At 40.1% G+C, this 19,295-nt stretch overlaps 1 protein-coding gene across 5 annotated transcripts in view; it reads left to right on the top strand.

Annotated features, from left to right (window-relative positions):
* Nucleotides 1-19,007, top strand: part of tafa5a (TAFA chemokine like family member 5a) — a 773,862-nt gene extending 754,855 nt beyond the window's left edge. For 4 of the 5 annotated variants that reach the window (XM_059987460.1, XM_059987458.1, XM_059987456.1 and 1 more), the window contains one exon: nucleotides 16,317-19,007. In XM_059987460.1, the coding sequence (XP_059843443.1) occupies nucleotides 16,317-16,325 (9 nt within the window). In that variant the 3' untranslated portion in view covers nucleotides 16,326-19,007. Of the gene's footprint in view, nucleotides 1-1,748; nucleotides 1,836-16,316 lie in introns of those variants that run through there. The other variant, XM_059987457.1, reaches the window with a different exon arrangement.
* The last annotated feature ends 288 nt before the right edge of the window (nucleotides 19,008-19,295 follow it).

Genomic DNA, 19,295 nt, shown 5'->3' with positions numbered 1-19,295 from the left:
TTTCCAGCAGTGTTTTTTTTTTATTATTAGAGCTGGAACAAACTGCTAGGTAAAATTTGAGACCGTGGATCTGCCAAATAATCTGACCTCAGCTCATTATATCAGTTGGCACCTTCTCAAAGTTGATTGTGATAGCAGGTCTGAGTGAGCTAAAGTGAAACCCCCATATCTGTTTCAAGCATAAGTATATACATATCTATGTAATGAGTATATGTGTACTTCAAAGTTCAAAATAAATGTTATTATCAAAATACATATATGTCACCATACACAACCGAGATTCATATTCTTATTGGCATACTCAGCAGGTCTATTGATTAGTAACCATAACAGGATCAATGAAAGATCAGAGTGCAGAAGAGAACAAACAAGTGAAAAAAAAGCAAATACAAATAAATAACAAAAAATGAGAATGTGGGATAATGAAATAGAGTCCTTATAGCGAGATCATTTGTTTGGGAACATTTCAATAGATGGGCAAATGAGGGTAGTTATCTGCTTTTGTTCAAGAGCCTGAAGGTTGTGGGGTAACTGGTGCAAGTCCTATGGCTCCTGTACCTTCTACCTGATGACAGCTGCAAGAAAAGAGTTTGGCCTAAGTGGTGGGAATCTCTGATGATGGATGCTGCTTTCCTCCGGCACTGTTTCATGTAGATGTGCTCAGCGGTTGGGATGACTTTACCCATGATATACTGGGCCAAATCCATCACCTTTTGTAGGATTTTCCATTCAAAGACACCAGTGTTTCCATACCAAGCTGTGATGCAGCCAGTCATATACTTTCCGTTACTTATTTATAACAGTTTGCCAAAGTTTTAACTGTCATGCCAAATTGCCGCAGATTCCTAAGGAAGTAGAGGCGTTAGCACTCGTGTCAAAACAGGTGTCGTGTATTTGTACAGCATGGTAACAGGCTCTTCAGCCCACCTTGGCCAATTTCCCTCTAAACCTCTCCTACCCATGTACTTGTCTGGAAAGTCATGTAAATGCTGCTGGTGTGCCTGTCTCAACCAACATTTCAGGCAGTCCATTCCAAATACGTACCATCAGAAATTCGGTTGGGAATTTTTGGCAATTCCCAAACTTTTGCTTGAAGAAGCTGTCCCTGATGTCCCTTTGAAATTTCTCAGCTCTGTTCTTAAATTCATGCCTCTTTGAATTTAGCAACCTCCTCCCCCGCCCCTGAAAAAGACAATGTGCTTTAACGCTGTCTGTGACCTCATGATCTTACACACCTGTATCAAGTCAGCCCTCAATCTCCTATGTTCCAGGGAATAAAGTTGTGGTCTGCACAATCTTTCCTTGTAACTCAGGCCCCAAAGTTCTGGCAAAATCCTGGTAAATCTTTTCAGCTCTCTTTCTAGTTTAGTAACATCTTTCCTATAATAGGGTGATTGAAGCAGTAAACAATAATCCAAGTGCAGCCTTACTAACGTGTTACACAAATGCATTATGCGAGGGATGATTGATAAGTTTGTGGCCTAAGGCAGAAGGAGTCAATTTTAGAAAACCTAGCACATTTATTTATCAACATAGTCCCCTCCTACACTTACACACTTAGTCCAGTGGTCGTGGAGCATGCGGATCCTTCTTTGTAGAGGTGGTCCACAGCAGGGGTGATTGATAAGATCGTGGCCTAAGGTAGAAGGAGATGAGTTATACAGCTCTTGTTAACATGCACGTGCAGTTCAACTCTTTGAGTGAAAATGCAAAAAGTTTGAAGTTAATAACATCTCCTTCTACCTTAGGACAGAAACTTATCAATCACCCCCGCTGTGGACCACTTCTAGAGATCCAAGACGCCGACTTCTACAATGAAGGGATCTGTATGCTCCACGACTTCTGGACTAAGTGTGTAAATGTAGGAAAAATAAATGTGCTAGGTTTTCTAATATTAACTCTTTCTACCTTAGGACACAAACTTATCAAACACCCCTCGTATCTTCCAAACTCCAACTCAGTGCTGTGATTGATGAAAGCCAATATACCAACGTCTTCTTCGCCACCCTATCTACCTGTGATGGCACTTTCAGTGAACTATGCACTTACACTCCTTGCTCACTCTGGTCCATAATTCTCCCCAGGGTCCTTCCATTCACTGTAGAAATCCTACCCTGGCTTGATCTCCAATCTGCAATATTTCACGTTTATCTGTAATGAAATCCATTTGCCAGTCATCAGCCCACATATCCTGCAGATCTTGTTGTAATTTGTCATAACCTTCTATGCAATCTACAACGCCACCTACTTTGGTATCATCCACAAACTAATAAACCGTTAATATAAATTATAAACAATAAAGGTCCCAGCACTGACCCCCGTGGTGCAGCACTAGACAAGGGCTCCATTTAGAGAAAAAAACCTTGACCATCTTCCTACTGCTGAATCAATTATGAATCCAAGCCAGTTGATCTCCTGTGATCTAACCTTCTGGTTTAGCCTGCCATGAGTGACCTTGTCAATGGGCCTTGTTAGAGTCCTAATAGATAACGTCCATTGTCATAAACACAATAAATTCTGCAGATGCTGGAAATATGGACCGCACACAAAATGCTGGAGGAACTTGGCAGGTCAGGCAGCATCAATGGAAATGAATAAGCAGTTGACATTTTGGGCCAAGACTCTCCTTCAGAATTGACAAGGAAGGGGGAAGATGCCAAAATAAAAAGGTGAGGGGAGGGGAAGAAGGATAGCTAGAAGATGATAGGAGAGGAGCTATTTGGGTGGGAAAGGTGAAGGGCTGGAGAAGAAGGGATCTGATGCGAGAGGAGGGAGGACAGTGGGAGAAAGGGAAAAAAGAAATGCGCCGGGGGAAAAGTGATAAGCAGGTGAGCAGAGGGAAGAGGCTAGAATGAGGGAGAGCAGGGAATAGAAGAAGAGGGAATAGTGGGGGGGGGGAGTTTTTTTTTCACTGGAAGGAGAAATCATTGTTTATACCATCAGGTTGGAGGCTACCCAGATGAAATAGAAGGTGTTGCTCCTTCACCCTGAGAGTGGCCTCATTGTAGCACAAGAGGAGGCCATGAACTGACATGTCAAAATGAGAATAGGTGTTAATATAATTATCCAGCAGGAAATTCATCTTTTGGGATTGGAGTAGAGGCAGGAGGAGGCAGGGCAGTGCCCTATCATCACCCACTCTCTTGGTTACTCTCTTGGTTTTGTTTTAGAAAATCCTGTGTTAAGGTAGTGCCACCATAATTTCAGGATGTTCCAAATCATTTCCCAGCCTTTTAACAGTTTTGAAATGTAGTCACTATGGTGATGTTAGAAAATTACATACAGCAAAGCACCAGAAACAGAGATCGAGTACTATAATAACGGTAGCAGTGATTTATTTCTCAGGAAGAAAAAGATGACTAGCATAAGGAGCAAGCTTGCGTAGCTTGTCAAAATGGTCTCATGGGATCTTTTCTATACACTTGAGATCCCAGGTGGAGCCTCCATTTAATGTCTTGCCCCATAAACAGCAGCCTACTGTTCCAGTTTTGTTTATAGGAACAGCATGATCCAATTATGTAGAAAAAAACATCTGTAGACTATGACCTGGAACTCATCCAAGCTCTCCACTGACACCACAGTTTTCCTCTGGGTCTTCCATGTATGTTTGATTGATGGGACCCCCAGAATGTCCAACGATGTTAATCTTCTTGGATACTCACCAATGTCACCTACTCATGCTGCAGAAAATGACTGCTACAGAACATTTGAAGTCTCACACACAAAATGCTGGAGGAACCCAGCAGGTCAGGCAGCATCTATGGAATTTAACCAGCACTCAATATTTTGGGCCAAGGCTATTCTTCAGGACCAGAAAGGAAGGGGGATGCTGCCAGAACAGAAAGGTTGGGGTAGGGGAAGGAGGGTAGCTAGAAGTTAATAGCTGAAGCCAGGTGGTTGGGAAAAGTAAAGGGCTGGAGAGGAAGGAATCTGATGGGAGAGCAGGGTGGACTGAAGGAGAAAGGGAGGGAAGTGGGTAGCCAGGAGATGGTGATAGGCAGATGGGAAGAATTAAGAGGCTAGAGTGAAGAATAGAAGAAGAGGGGAGTGAAAGGGTTTTCTTTTACAGAAAGGAGAAATTGATATTCATGCCGTCAGGTTGGAGACTACCCAAGTGGAAAATAAGGTGTTGGCCCTCCACCCTGAGGATGGCCATGAACCAACATGTCGACAGAACGGGAATGGGAAGCAGAATTAAAATGTTTGGCCACCGGGAAGTTTGGATTTCGCGGATGGGGCAGAGGTGGTCGATGAAGCGGCTCCCCAATTTATGACAGGTTTTACAAGTGAAAAGGAGGACCAAACACAATAGTCGACCCCAGCAGATTCACAGCTAAAGTGTTGCTTCACCTGGAAGGACTATTTGGGGCCCTGACTGGGCTGGTGTAGCGCTCTGGTCAATTGCAGGGATTAACGCCGGGAGGGAGATTAGTGGGGAGGATGAAAGGACAAGGGAATCTCGTCTGCCTCCTTGTAGCTTGATGAGAACTGTCAAGAAGATCCCAACAAAGGATAACTCTGCTTTCCAAGAGTCCTTGGAATTTGCCTTTTGAATTCATTGGTCACACAAAATCACAGTGTTCTACTCGTTTCAAGAGAAATAATGCAGAATTTCTTTCTGCTGATATCAAATGGTTCACCGCGATGAGTACTTAACGAAGAAAAGTTTTCAGCTAATACCAGTTTAATATTGCCATGGCTAACAATTGGTGAACTCAGAAATAGCTATGTAATAAATAGTGGTGACCGTCCCTGTGTGGAATTGACTAATGGTTCTGTCATTGCTGTATCACGGTGCCTGTCATCAAAGCAAGCTCATTTGCTTTCCAGGTTCATTACATTTCAAATGTACTACTGCCTTAGATTCTGTTAAGGTCAAGCATAAACTCTTTGTTAGGCAAGGTAAGAAACCATTGCAAAAACAGCATATAATTTATCATCATATAAAGTATATTGTACAGTAAAATGTACAATTCTGAATATTACTTTACTTCTGAAGGCTGACAATTTTTTTATACTTTAAATCCTTATCCAGAAAAAAATTGCACATTTTATGTAAAGTTAAGAACAAAATAATAGTCTTGCCAAATCTGGAGGACCTGAGTTATAAGGAAAGGTTAAATAGTTTAGAACTTTATTCCTTGGGACATAGAAAGTTCAGAGATTTGATAGAGGTATACAAGATTATGAGGGGTATATGTAGGATAAATGCAAGCAGGCTTTATCCACTGAGGCTGGGTGGGACTACAACAGGAGCACCGGGGTTAAAAGTGAAAAGTAAAAAGTTTAAGGGGAACATGGGGGGAAACTTCTTCAGTCAGAGGGTGGTGAAAGTGTGGTACGAGCTGCCAGTACAACTGGTGTATGAAAGCTGTTTAAGAGAAGTTCGGATAGGTACATGGATGGTAGAGGTACGGCGGGCTATGGTCCCAGTGTAGGTCTATGGGAGGAGGGAGCTTAAATGGTTTAGCATAGACTAGATGGGCTAAGGGGCCTGTTACTATGCAGTACTTTTCTTCTGTACTGACTATGACTCTACCTTTCTGCTTTGAGGTTCAGCTTTGATCCCAGGCTGTGGAAGCAGACTGCCTCAGAGCAATGGTTACTATTGAGCAACACACCCACAAAATGCTGGAGAAGCTCAGCAAGTCAGGCGGTATCTATAAACATTCGATGTCTTGGGCCAAGACCCTCTATCATGCTGCCTCACTTGCTAGGATCCACCAGTATTTTGTGCGTGTTGCTCACGGTTTCCAGCATCCGCAAAGTCTTGTCTTAGTGGTTATTATTGCACTCAAATCCAGCAGTGCTCGGCTGGACACTTGACAAAGCCTTGCAAGTCCAGCCCTCCACTGACCATCCACCTAGTTGCATGTAATTTCATGTCCAGTATTTCAGTCCCTAAGCACTGAGTTAGCCTTGCTGTGGATTCCTAAGTGCAGTGAATTTCACTCAGGTAACTAAGGTCATTTCACCTGTAGCCCTTGCACTAATGTCATCAATCCTAGTTATTTCAACTTGAGCTTAAAAACTAGGGAATTTATAAATGTGCTTGTTTAAATCCTTTTTGACTATTTCAAACTGAAAGATTTATTCTTCATTAATATTTTATCACAGATTGGCATCAATTTAATGTATTGATAGCTATTTTCATTTTGAACTATAAGCACCAACTTTTCTCTGATTTATGTTTATTTGGTGGTAAAACTAAATATTCAGTATTTATGTAATTAAGGAATAACATTCCTTGGTCAGACAACATCTCCCAGCTTTCATTGCTGTTCCTCACCATCCACCTGATGAGTTGGTCTCATATTTGGGCATGATCCTCAAACTTGCCTTAGATCCCACACTACCAGGTTCACAAACGGTTATTATCCTTCAGCCATTAGGCTCCTGATCCAGCATGGATAATTTAAGTCACTTCAACACTGAAATGATTCCACATCCTACAGCTTCACTTTCTAGGGTTCCACAACACATGTTTTCAGTATTATTACTAATTATCTATCTATCTATCTATCTATCTATCTATTTAATTTATTCATTTATTCTCAGCTCAAGCTGGTAAAGCCTGAGGTATGAGTGTAGTCAAGCACACTCATTTCTCACTTGCTAGATCTTTCAGACTACTCTAGTGGTGTTTAGTATTGTGGCTTTCTGGGGATCTACATAGGACTGTGTAGCCATAATTGTTTAATGTTATTGCATAGTGACTTTGGGATGATACCAGTTGTAGATATTACTATTGGAACAATGTATACCCGTTTCAAGTTCCATAGTCTTTCAACTTCCGGTTTTAACTTTGCATATTTTTGGTGTTCTTCATTTATTGATTTCTGCATGTTATATGTGTTTGGAATTTCTATATCTATCGAAAGAGTTTTTCTTGCTTGTTTGTCATGTAATATCATAGCTGAGTGGTTATTATGTATTGGTTTATTGGTAATAACAGATCAGTTGTAATATAATTTGTAGAACTCTGACTCTAAAGTTGGATGAGACTTGTATTTGTTGTAAAGTATGGTGTCTTTGTATTTTAAAGCAAGATTTTGCCGAATGACGTTTGCCACTTGTAAGTAATCAGATTGAGTTAAACTGCTGCAGGATCCTGTAATGTGTTGGATTGCTTCTGGTTTCTCATGACATTTCCTGCATTTACCATCTTGAATTTTTTGGTCTTTTACTATGTATTTTTGATTTTTTTTTGTTAACTACCTGGTCCTGTATTGCCACAAGGAACCCTTCTGTTTCTGGGAAGAGGTCTCCAACTCTGAACCAGGCTTTCAACACTTTCTTAATGACATTTAGTCTGCTCCGATCATGTGGATGTCTTCAATGGAGGGTCATGCTCTTCCATGGTGAACTTTTGCATCTGTAGTGATAATTCCTTCATTTTTCTGGGTTATGTTTTAAGTTTATTGGTGTATACTTCTTAGCAGAATTGCATATGTTCATGCGGAGTGCTGATATCTGTTTTCATTCATAAAAATATATCCTTAAAGGTTTCATCTGACTGTTGTGTAAATCTTTTATGTCTGTTAGTCCTCTTCGTCCTTCTGTCCCTGAGTAGTGTTAATCTAAGTGCATCGAAGTGTACATAGTGTTTTCTGAAATTTGTCACATCAGTTCTTATTTTCTTGTAAATTTTCCAGGTCAGTTATTATTATTATTACTGCCAGTTTTTTTTTTCTACTCACACACTTTGTCTTTTGCATATTGCTGTTTGTCAGTCTCAGGGTTTAGTTTTTCATTGAGTCTATTGTATTTGTTTGTTCTACTGTGAATGCCTGTGAGAAAATGAATCTCGGGATAGTATATGGTGACACATAATAAATTTACTTTGAACTTTGAAATAATAAATTTATTATCATAGCAAAGTGTTGCCTGGAATTTGACGGCACTTTAACAAAAGCATTAATCTCACTACATGTAAATAATTTAAACTGATCTTCCACTTTCATTATTTTTGGATGAAGATTCAAATAACTTGCTTCTACAACTCAGGGTAAAACAATGCTGTAGGTATTTATTGCAAAGCAAACAAGAGCTTTATGAGACTAAAGTCAAAATTCAGTTTTAAGCGTATTTGCATATTAGGTCACGTTTGCTTGGGGCCTTAGCTCAAGCCATTAATAACCTCCCCTCTCCATTGTCCAAGGTCGATCGTATTGTTAGAGTTCATCAGTGTTTCTGTAATCCATTGTGTCCACTGTATGGGGGATTGGCCTACACAGCCTCACCCTGGCTGACCTTACCCATTTCCATCTCTCATGATTTTTGGACTTCCAGGGTCCATTTTCTTATCAGTTTGATATATTTATACTTACACCAGCAGAAAGGATTTTGTTGCTGTATTGTTGTTGTGCCATGCTTTCTTCTGAAGGTATGAATCTCCTTTTTGCATTTGTGGTTTGAGGTGCTGAACAGCATGCGAGGTACAGAAAGCTTTTTCAGCGAGTAAGGGTGCATCTCCCCAGAATTTGTCTTCTCTGCTGAGTTTTACAGTACTCTCCTGATCCAGGTCAGATCAGCATTATTGCCTTTGCAACTGCTGGATTATTAAAATATGTAATAGTATTTTAATAAATGGAAGCAAACAAACTCCCTGATATGGCAAATGAAATGCTCATTATTTCCTTCACTGACTGCACACTCTCCTGTGATACTGGTGGCCCCTTGCTGAATCTCTTATTTACAATTTGCATTTGTTCTGTACAATGCACTGCAGCAGACCCCAGTATTATAATGTACAGAGGAAATTTTCAGGCTTGCTTCATGTTTTGCTAGTAGAATTACACTGAAACTTCAAAATATTACACATTTGCATTTATTTTGTATACCAGTCCTTCCACCAGCAGCTGTACTTAGAAGTTTAAAATAATTTATTATCAAAGTACGTATACGTCACCATACACAACTCTGAGATTCAATTTCTTGTCGGCATTCACAGTAGAGCAAAGAGATGCAAAAGAATCAATGAAAAACAACACAGGAATAAAGACAAGCTGTGCAAATACAAAGAACTATAAATAATACTGGTTGTCTGTCAGGCCCAATAATGACAAGGCACCCGAGCGAGAGAGTTCTTAAAATGGAGAAGACTTTGCACTGGGGTAGTTCCACTCTCAACCTCAGAAGTCTGAGTCCTGTGGTACGAACCTGGTTGCAGTGGATGACCATGACGTCTTCTGTGCCTTGTCATGCCCTTCCACAGAGCATTGCAGTACCACCTTCCTGCCGTTGGATCTTACTGAAGATCTCACCCACCCAGTCCACCGGCTACCCTCACCTGGTTCATTTCCCACTGCTCCTGGGTGGTGTGGCTTGAAGGGACAAGAAGGCCTATCAAATGCTGTATCTAAATAGATAGTTAAAAGGCTAATACCTTCATCGGCAGATAATCTTAGTATTTATAATCTTAGTATAAACTTGCATTTTTAAATATATTTGTGCAATTATGTAAGCCGCAATGTTTGTTATCATCTTTGTGCTGATGAGGAAAATCATGAACAGACTTTCTGTAAGACAGTGTGTGGATCATTCACAGGTACCCCCAAGCTGGCTCCAGAACCAGTGTGAATAACTTTACAAATCAACATGGAACTGATACCACAATTTATGGGCTCACTTTCAGGGACTCAACAACTTGTGCCTCAGTGTTAATTATTTACTATATATTATTATTGGGGTGGATGAGGTATCCAGGGAGCAACTCTGGTGAAGGGGCTTGTTGTATCTATTCTGGGGCCGCTCACTTACTTCTGGTCCCCACTGGACACTCAGCTCTCACATGTCGCTCCAATAGCTGTTTGCATGCGACAGCGGCCACAGCCAGGTACAGCACTTCAACAGTCCATTTCAAGCCACACCACCCAGCAACCCCTGATTTAATCCTCACCAAATTATGCACAGACTTCCGTAGCACAATTTACAACGACCAATTAACCTATCAACCGGAATGTCTTTTTATTGTGGGGAAGAAACCGGAGCACCTGGAAGAAGTGCACACGGTCACAGGGGGAATGTACGAACTCCTTACAGACAACAGTGGGAAATGACCCGGGTTGGTGGGACTGTACAGCATTGTCCTAACCACGACACTCCCGCGCATCATGAAGGATGTTTTTCAGAAGCTGGGACTGCAGGTTCACTGTTCTAGCGCTGACATTGCTGCCAACTTCACTGTAACAAATATAAGATTTTCAGCTGCCAATATGATTGTTTCCGTCATTGTGTGTTACTGTCTGGCGGGGAATAAAAAGCACAGAAATAAACAGATGCCAAGAGTATAACCTTGTCCCTAATCTGCTTTATTTTACCAAATTAAGTAACTGCCTGCTTTATTCTTTAAGAATTGTTCAGTTTAAAGGAATTATTCCACTTAAAATTATTTTTTTTCCTTGTGTAGCTCAACATAATGCATGAATATATTTGAGGAAATGACTTGTCTGGCAGGACGTACTTGACACTGAGGAATGTACAGGGAATGAATTAATAACTTCCGGTGCTTTGGGAAACAATTCAATTAATTTGCCTTTGGGATGCACTGAGATTTGAGAGGGTTTATTGTACCTTGTCAAATTCCATTATTTGTATTAATTTATTTTAAGAAAAGTAAATGAAGTTTCACAAAATGCCACAAGGGGGCTCTACAAGCCAGACAAGTTTCACCTTCATCTTTCTCAATGCAGGAGGTCCAGGTAACCTTTGCTTCCTGTTCATTTGGTATAATTCAACCAACTGCAAATTATAAAAATGGCGTTAATATTAAGATTTTTGTTTGAAACAGAATAATTTCCAACCTAAGTTTGCAGATATTCCTACAAAACACGAGCAACGCACACAAAATGCTGAAGGAACTCTGTAGGTCAGGACTGGACTGAAAGGGGCCAGAAAACCAGAATACGAAGGTGGGGAGTGGGTGAGGAGAGGGAGGAGTACAAGCTGGCAGTTGATCAGAGAGACATGGTGAACGGAGAAGTTGGTGGATGGGGGGGGGGCAGCATTGGTGATGTAAAGAGCTGGGAGGTAACAGTTCAAAGAAGTTAAGTGCTGAAGAAGGAGCAGTCTAATAGGACCTATTAGGTTCCTCCTTTTACAGCCCTTTGGGACGTGAAATAGCAGGTGAGGGCGCAGGGAAGTGATGGGCTGATCGTGAGGGCGGTGGAGGAAAAGAGAAAAATCTCAGCACAAAAGATTGACTTTATTCCCTCCATAAATTCTGTCGGGCTTGCTGAATCCTCCAGCATTTTGTGTATATTGTGCAAGATTCTCAGCACCTGCAGAATATTTTGTGTTTCTACAAAACATAATACTCTGTGCAGAGAGACTGCGAGCAATCATTCCACTGTTCTTGATTTTCATGATTGAAATTCTCTGTTTATTAGGGTAAAACTTATAAAAACCTGATATAAATTATGTTGAAGAAGGTAAATATATGTGGCACCTTTCATGATTGCGTTTATTATGGTACCTTTTATGATCTTGGCGGGATACCAAAGCACTTTACTGACATCTATTTGCTTTTTGGAATGTAGTCACTGTTGTTGAAAGTTCAAAATTTCAAAAGTAAATTTATTATCAAAGTACTGTGCTAAATTCTTAGGCACATGCATTTGTGCATGCACGTACTGTGGCACTCCGGGAGGGGCATGGTCAACAGCCTGCCCCAGTATCTCTAATGACCAGAGCTATTAATTGTTCTTGTGTTAAAATGCTTTCGAGGGATTATGGTGGCTGAAGGAAGGAAGTAACATACCAGCTGCCCTGTCTCTTGCCTCACCAATCAATGCCACACCACTCCCCCCAGCGCCCAAGGCAGCAGCGTCAACCACCATGGGGAATTTTGGACTTTGTTTTGGATTCTTGGGTTGCCAAGGGCAGTTGGTCCCTCAGATGGCGGCATTATGGCGCAGTCGACAGCCCACCCCACCATTGCTAATGATCAGTACTATTTATTTAAAATGCTTTCGGGGATTATGGTGCGATGTTTGTTCAAGTTCATTTCTTGTTGCAGTTCAGCTCGAGTTGTACAGTTATTTGCATGTGTGTTTGTGGGTCACCCTGACTGTAACTGAGGTGTGTAATGATCAGCTCCCCCCACCTGTATGTGACTGAGGGGGTTCTCTCCCCATGTCAATGCACCCAGTCTGTTTTGTGCTTGTTGCAATTAAAACAGCTGTTGAGTTAAACAAGCTTTTCTCATCTGTTATCATGGACTGAATGCTCGCCACAGTACTAAATAAACCCAAGATTTTTGCACAGTACTGTAGTTTGATACTAAAACTTCTCAGAGATCACTTGTGGGAAGATGTGCAAGTGGCAGTGAAATCCATTTGAATTTTATTTTTTTTTATCGTGATATTTGGTTTGTTGATTGGTGGCTGCCGATAAGCAGACACATTTCAAGGTGTACAATTTATTTATTCTTTGATAATAAATATGCTTTGAATGTGTTTAGCATGAAGGAACTTTAAAATGAAACACTGAAAGGGTTAGCGTTTTGCCAATAAAAGGGTTATATTTTGCCAATATTCTGTAAAATCATTTTATTGCAAGGATACTCTAATACTGCAGTCACAAAGTATCTGTGAGGTCCGACTGATTCAACCACGGATTCTTCCAGATCCGAGACCAGGACGAGCAGGCCCTTTGCACCCAAGAACCCATCGTGTGGGGTGGGTCAATTCTAAGCAGTGAACAAGCTTCAGCCAGCATTCTACCGAGGCCCAGATCTCTGACCCACCCTGCTGGCCTTTGCCACCTCCTGTTTTCAAAGGTCTTCGAACCATTTTCAGGGTCAGAATTCAGTTTATTATCACTGAGATATGTCACGAACTCGGTTGGTTGGTGGCAGCAGTACAGTGCAGTCTGATGTTGCGGTGTTCACCGAGCTTGGCAATTAGCTTGGCGACACTTCATCACCAGTCGAGGTGACAACCTCAGTGCACGGCTGTTGGTGTTTCTCTCTGGAAGTGCTCGCATTTATATTGACCTCCATTCGCTTGCCTCAGTCCTAATTGGCTACCCGTTCAGTTGACCTTTGAATTATATTGCCTTGCGTTTCTTTGGCTCTAATGGATCCGTAGATGGCATCTATTTCAATATGCCGGTTTACGGAGTTATTAGAAGGGAACCACGTTTATAAAAATTCTCGTGTTTGCCTGCACCAGAACCTCCGTGGTGTCCTAGTTAAACTGATGTCTTTCTTGGTCTTTATGTACTGAGATCAGCGACAATCTGTGTTCCTGTAAATGAGTATAGAACTGTGCAATGTATGAAATATAAACTATAAGAAATATATATAAAAAATTATTAAGTAGTGCAAAGAGAGAGCAAAAGTAGTTGGATAGTGTCTTTAATAACCAGCGAATATAAAAGGTACTGAATTTAAAATTTAAATAATCAAAAATATAAAATATAAAACAGTTAAAGTAACCAAAGTTGATTTAAAAATAATTAAAAATACTAAAATAAAGTGGAACACCTCTGATCTCTGCTGTATTTTTGGAGGTTCTGATCCCATTCAGATCACTGAGGTTATCTTGCCTGCCCCTGTATCCCAGGGCGATGGGAGGAGCTAGGCAGTACCTCATCCAGCCTCTCTCATTAGCAAGCAAGCACTTGATTGCTAAGGTCAGCAGTGAACCTGCTGGTGGATCAGGAAGCTAGAAATGTCCCCCTGATCTCAGAGTTGTTTTGAACCTGAGAGTACAAAACATCTGGATGGAGAACTTCTGTCAGTTGGCAGTCTGCGATACCACTACTAGCTGCCAAATAAGCATAATTTGTATTACTGAGGATAGACCAAATGTTTGCATATTATAACTAGATTCCCAGCTGAGAGAATAAGCCACAGTATTTCTATCAGATAATTATATACTTTTTTCTGATAAGCAGACCTCGTAAACTGTATATAGTTCTGAATATGTGAAATACTGTTGATAGAAGATTAAACAGCATTTCTTTTTTCTCATCATTTTGCAATGATTTGATAAACTATATCCATTCTGATGGTGAGAACAGGGCAAGGTGGGGTGGAGAGTGGGGGTGGGGTGAGGTGTTGGCTTGCTTGTTAAATTTCTCTTATCTCCAAGGTGGAATATTCTTTTTTTATGTAAAACTACAAAAACACAGATGATCGTGGTGACTGGTTTAACACAGAAAACTCACACAGAGTTGGGAGCTGAAGAATCTAGACTGGAAGTTCCCAGCCTGTTAAATGTAGGGGACCTAGCATAAAAAAGCTTGGGGACCGTTGATCTAGAGCAGTAATTCAGAAATTTGAATCCCACATTGACATTTTGAGAATTTTAATTATTAAATATATAGATGCTTTTAAGATGAAACAATTGGTTATTAGGGGAAAGAAATAAATATACATATTAAAATTATTACGAACTCCATGGAGCATGTGGAGATCTTCCAACCACCAGGCATTCTTTCTTTCTTTCTTTCTTTCTTTTTTTTCTATGGGGCAGTTAGGGGGGAGGGGTTAAGGGGAGGGGGTATGGGTTATATACATTGTTTTTTCATACTTTGTAATCATTTAAAAATGCAATAAAAAAAAAGATTTTTCCAAAGGAGATCCCAGTAAAGTGGAAATTATTACCATGCTGGAAAACCCAAGAGATTATTTCAGATCTTTTAAAACGTTTGTGCCAGGCTAGTTTATATATATACATTTGCAACTCAGAAACACGCCTTTCAATTCTCCATGTCCATTTTATAGCCATATAACAATTACAGCACGGAAACAGGCCATCTCGGCCCTTCTAGTCCGTGCCAAACGCTTACTCTCACCTAATCCCACCTACCTGCACTCAGCCCATAACCCTCCATTCCTTTCTGTCCATATACCTATCCAATTTTTTTTAAATGACAATATCGAACCTGCCTCTACCACTTCTACTGGACGCTTGTTCCACACAACTACCACTCTCTGAATAAAGAAGTTCCCCCTCGTGTTACCCCTAAACTTTTGCCCCTTAACTCTCAATTCATGTCCCCTTGTTTGAATCTCTCCTACTCTCAACGGAAAAAGCCTATCCATGTCAATTCTATCTATCCCCCTCATAATTTTAAATACCTCTGTCAAGTCCCCCCTCAACCTTCTACGCTCCAGAGAATAAAGACCTAACTTGTTCAACCTTTTTCTGTAACTTAGGTGCTGAAACCCAGGTAACATTCTAGTAAATCTCCTCTGTACTCTCACTATTTTGTTGACATCTTTCCTATAATTCAGTGACTAGAACTGTACACAATACTCCAAATTTGGCCTTACCAATGCCATGTACTATTTTAACATTACATCCCAACTCCTAAACTCAATGCTCTGATTTATAAAGGCCAGCATACCAAAAGCTTTCTTCACCACCCTATCCACATGAGATTCCACCTTCAGGGAACTATGCACCATTATTCCTAGATCATTCTGTTCTACTGCATTCCTCAATGCCCTACCATTTACCATGTATGTCCTATTTGGATTAGTCCTACCAAAATGTAGCACCTTACACTTATCAGCATTAAACTTCATCTGCCATCGTTCAGCCCACTCTTCTAACTGGCCTAAATCTCTCTGCAAGCTTTGGAAACCTACTTCATTATCCACAATGCCACCTAACTTAGTATTATCTGCATACTTACTAATCCAATTTACCACCCTATCATCTGGATCATTAATGTATATGACAAACAACATTGGACCCAGTACAGATCCCTGAGGCATGCCTTTTAGCCTTCATCCCCATCTGCACTAATCCATTTGCCCACTTTAGGTCTGTATCCTTTTGTGCCTTTAAATACACTGGGCAACAATTTTTTTTTGGAAGTGTTGCTTCTCAGAATTGTATTTTGTGGTTGATTGAAGAAGAACACAAATATAATTTCAAACTACTTGTATTATGCAGGAATTTGGAGAAACAAAAACTTTAATTGAATTAGAATGTGTTTAATTGCATAATGATGCTGATGCTTTGCAATAGTTCAAGTAAGCTAAAAATGTTTGGTTGATTAATTTTGTTTGTACTTAGTATCTGAAGCTTCTTGCTTATGAGTCCAACAATAATTAGCCGACATTGGTGGATTCCAGTTGCCCTAATACTGTTTCTCCATGAGTGCAATGTCCTGGTAAAACCTTTCACTATGCTTACTAGTTGCAAGTGAAGTAACAGAAATTTGGTGATGAAACATTTGATCTTTCTGAACTTCTAACTAGTTCTAGACTTCCCATGAGATTGTGTGATTAATTAACATTGTATTTGGTGATTGTAAAACATAAAGTTTTCATCTTTGTTTCTATTGATTTGCAGGTCTCCTGACAAATGCATCAAGAAAGAATCCTTTTAGGAGCAGCTTAGAACTCTGAGTGACCTATTTACCCTAGCCATGTTCTTCTGCTGCAGACTGTCACCTGGTGTACGTTATTTCCTCAATTCTCTTTGACTGTGAGTCAAAGGACACAATCCCATCTATGACTTTAGAGCTGAAGTTTCACTCATTCTGAAGATGAACAGGTGCAGCACATAGATGACTGAGCCAATCTTGGATGGCAGCAACGTTGACCATGTTTGGAACTCGTTGTCCCTACATTTCAGCCGGAGTTGGACTTGCCTTTGTCCTATTGATGTTGCAACCCAGAGAGCCTGTTTTTACAGAAGACTGAACTATTTCTATCAGTCCTTAGCAGGTGGTGAATCTTAGCTTCAGGTGGGACATTAGAAGAGTTACAGAAGGCTCCTCAAACAAAGACACTGTGCTTTTATGCGTGTAACTCTCTCTCTCTCTCTCTGACGTCTATACATCTATTTCCTCATCGTTGTTCACAGAACAGTAGACCAAAGAACACACGGAGAATGCTGAAGTGGACACTATCTCATTGTGAATGAGCTTTACTGGTTTCCATTGTAGTGGGTTTCTGATGGATTTTGATTCAGTTTTTCTTTCCTAGAGCTGAAATAAATCATTACTGGCTAGGGTAAATTCTTTATTGGGAAAAAAAATAAAGGGAGTCCTGATGTAAGATGTCTAAGGATCTAATGGAGCATGGAGATAAAATAGTTTATTTCCTGTCACAAAAAAAGACACATATGAACATTTGCGCTGGGAGGATATCTTAGTCTCCTGTTTAGTTTGGCTGACTTATTTCTCATTCTTAAGACCTGTTGTATTTCAACCAGAAAGAAAGAACAAAAAAAAAGTGAACCCTCTGAAGCTCTTTATTTCCTTTCCCAGCACAATAGTAGCTACTGTCCAACAACATTCGCAATGAGCATGTCTGGCTACCTGCAGCCTGTGTCACATTTCAACCAACCATCCACCGCGAGAAATAAAAAAAAAACGATCACATTAGAGGAGAAAGTAACATTTCTTGAAAACAGGATCATTAAATGTATTTTGAGAAACCTAAAGTTATATATTTAACAGTTTTTATATGTTGTATCTTTGTAGAAAATCTTATTTAACAAATAATGTGGTCGTACTATGCCAGCCTTGAAAGCAGTCAAGAGTTGTGTTTTAACTTCTGGTATCTGTCAAAGAGATGATTGATGTATTTTTTCCTTTGGACCACTCTGGATCTGAAAACTGACCACAAAGAACTCTGTAGAAAAAAAAGTGCTGTTTATACATCAATACATTCAACCATTGCACTGTAGGAAGGCAGTTCATTTCTTTTATGTACTGGTATAATAGAGTGGAAAACATTGTAAACTTTGCTATCAGTACTGGTTTTCATTTCTCCCCCTTTTTCTCATGGTTGACTCTTACTAAATTGGATTTCTGAGCTATTCTAAAGTCATACAATACAAGCTCTGACTGGAGTTTTGTTGAAAAACATTGGGCAGGACTAATCATTATCCTGTTCCCACAGATCCACTGAAATAGCACTCTTTTTTGCTATTATACACAAAATGAGATCTTTCTGACCTAAAATGTGAGTTGCTAATTTACTAGAATAGGGCAGCCAAAGTCTAGGTCAGTTTTTAAACTGTAATTTCTTATTGCAGCCTATATCTGTGTTCTATAAGTTGAAAGCCGTTGTATTTGCCTCCAAAAGAATATTGAACTTCTTCAGCTGAAAAAGCAGACACTGAACTTGCTGGCTCACTTACATTGAAAACAGATGATTGTACAGTCCACTATGAAATTGCTTTTCTTTGAACTTCACATTAGTCTGAAGAGTAAGCAAGGCAAAAGACCAAAGCTTGAATCTGAAATTAATTTTTCCCCTACCTGTCAAGATATTAATGAGCAATGGAAAATTCAAATGTCATTTGGTAACATTTGGTTTTGATTTCAATCAATGTAGATCTGGTTTAAAATAATCAGTAAAGTATAGACTTACTTACCTACCTACTGCCCATTATGTCACTGGCATTTAGGGCAGCAATGAAGGTCCTCCATCTCTGGTGGCACTTGGGTCTTCCTTCATTGTGTCAGGAGCTCAGTTTTCACTCCTATCAGTCATGCAAGTCCCGGGTGGAGACTCAGGAATACCATCGCACTCAGATGTAGAACTCTTCTTGTTGTTTCCCTGAGAGTTTTGTTTTACCAATCAACGCTGTTAGCCTTGAGCTGAATCTCCGAATCTAGAGGTCTTGGTCTGGCCTCTAACCTTTGACCTGTTTGGCATGGGTGACCCTACCAAGAGCCAAAGCATAAAGCCCTGACTCTAGCCAACATAGCCCTCCAGGTCATCGAGGCATGCAAGCCTCCAAACCCTGTGACAAGGTTGTGGTCCTCTTGGAGGACAGTCTTACTTGCTGGAATGTTATTCAAGGGTTGTTCCTGAGCAAGTAAGAGTAAGTGTTGGCCTATTGTGTTAGTAATATTGAGATAAAATTGCTCACAAAACTTGAGGATCCGTCATGTTTCTAAGGTGGCAATAAATAAGGTTCAAACAGCAGTATTATTTGAAGCAAATGCAGTTTGAAATTGAATGATTTATTTCATGGAATTAAAAACCTTTAATCTAATCATATTCCACAGTAAATATGTACATGTTTTCTAAGACTAAACACGAACTTATATCATCCTTGTTAATTAAATGAAATCTGTTCTTTCACTCTGCATCATGGTCCACAGACTCTGTGAATGGTACCCATATTGTTTCATATTTCCCATAATGGAAGGTAAATTAGGGAAGTTTGGTTATGAAAGTGGGTAGCCGAGCATCAAGTCCACAAATCTGGCAAAAGTCTAGTGACCTATGTGGTGATCCAGTTGTGAGCCTTTTCCTCGTGTGCTTCTGATACCTACAAGAGGTTTCTCAAGGCTTTGGAAAGATACTA

The sequence above is a fragment of the Hypanus sabinus genome, chromosome 13 (genome assembly GCF_030144855.1).
Source record: "Hypanus sabinus isolate sHypSab1 chromosome 13, sHypSab1.hap1, whole genome shotgun sequence".
In the NCBI taxonomy this organism is placed as follows: Eukaryota; Metazoa; Chordata; class Chondrichthyes; order Myliobatiformes; family Dasyatidae; genus Hypanus; species Hypanus sabinus.
The sequence above is the reverse complement of the archived record's forward strand: the minus strand, read 5'-3'. Positions and strand labels throughout refer to the sequence as shown.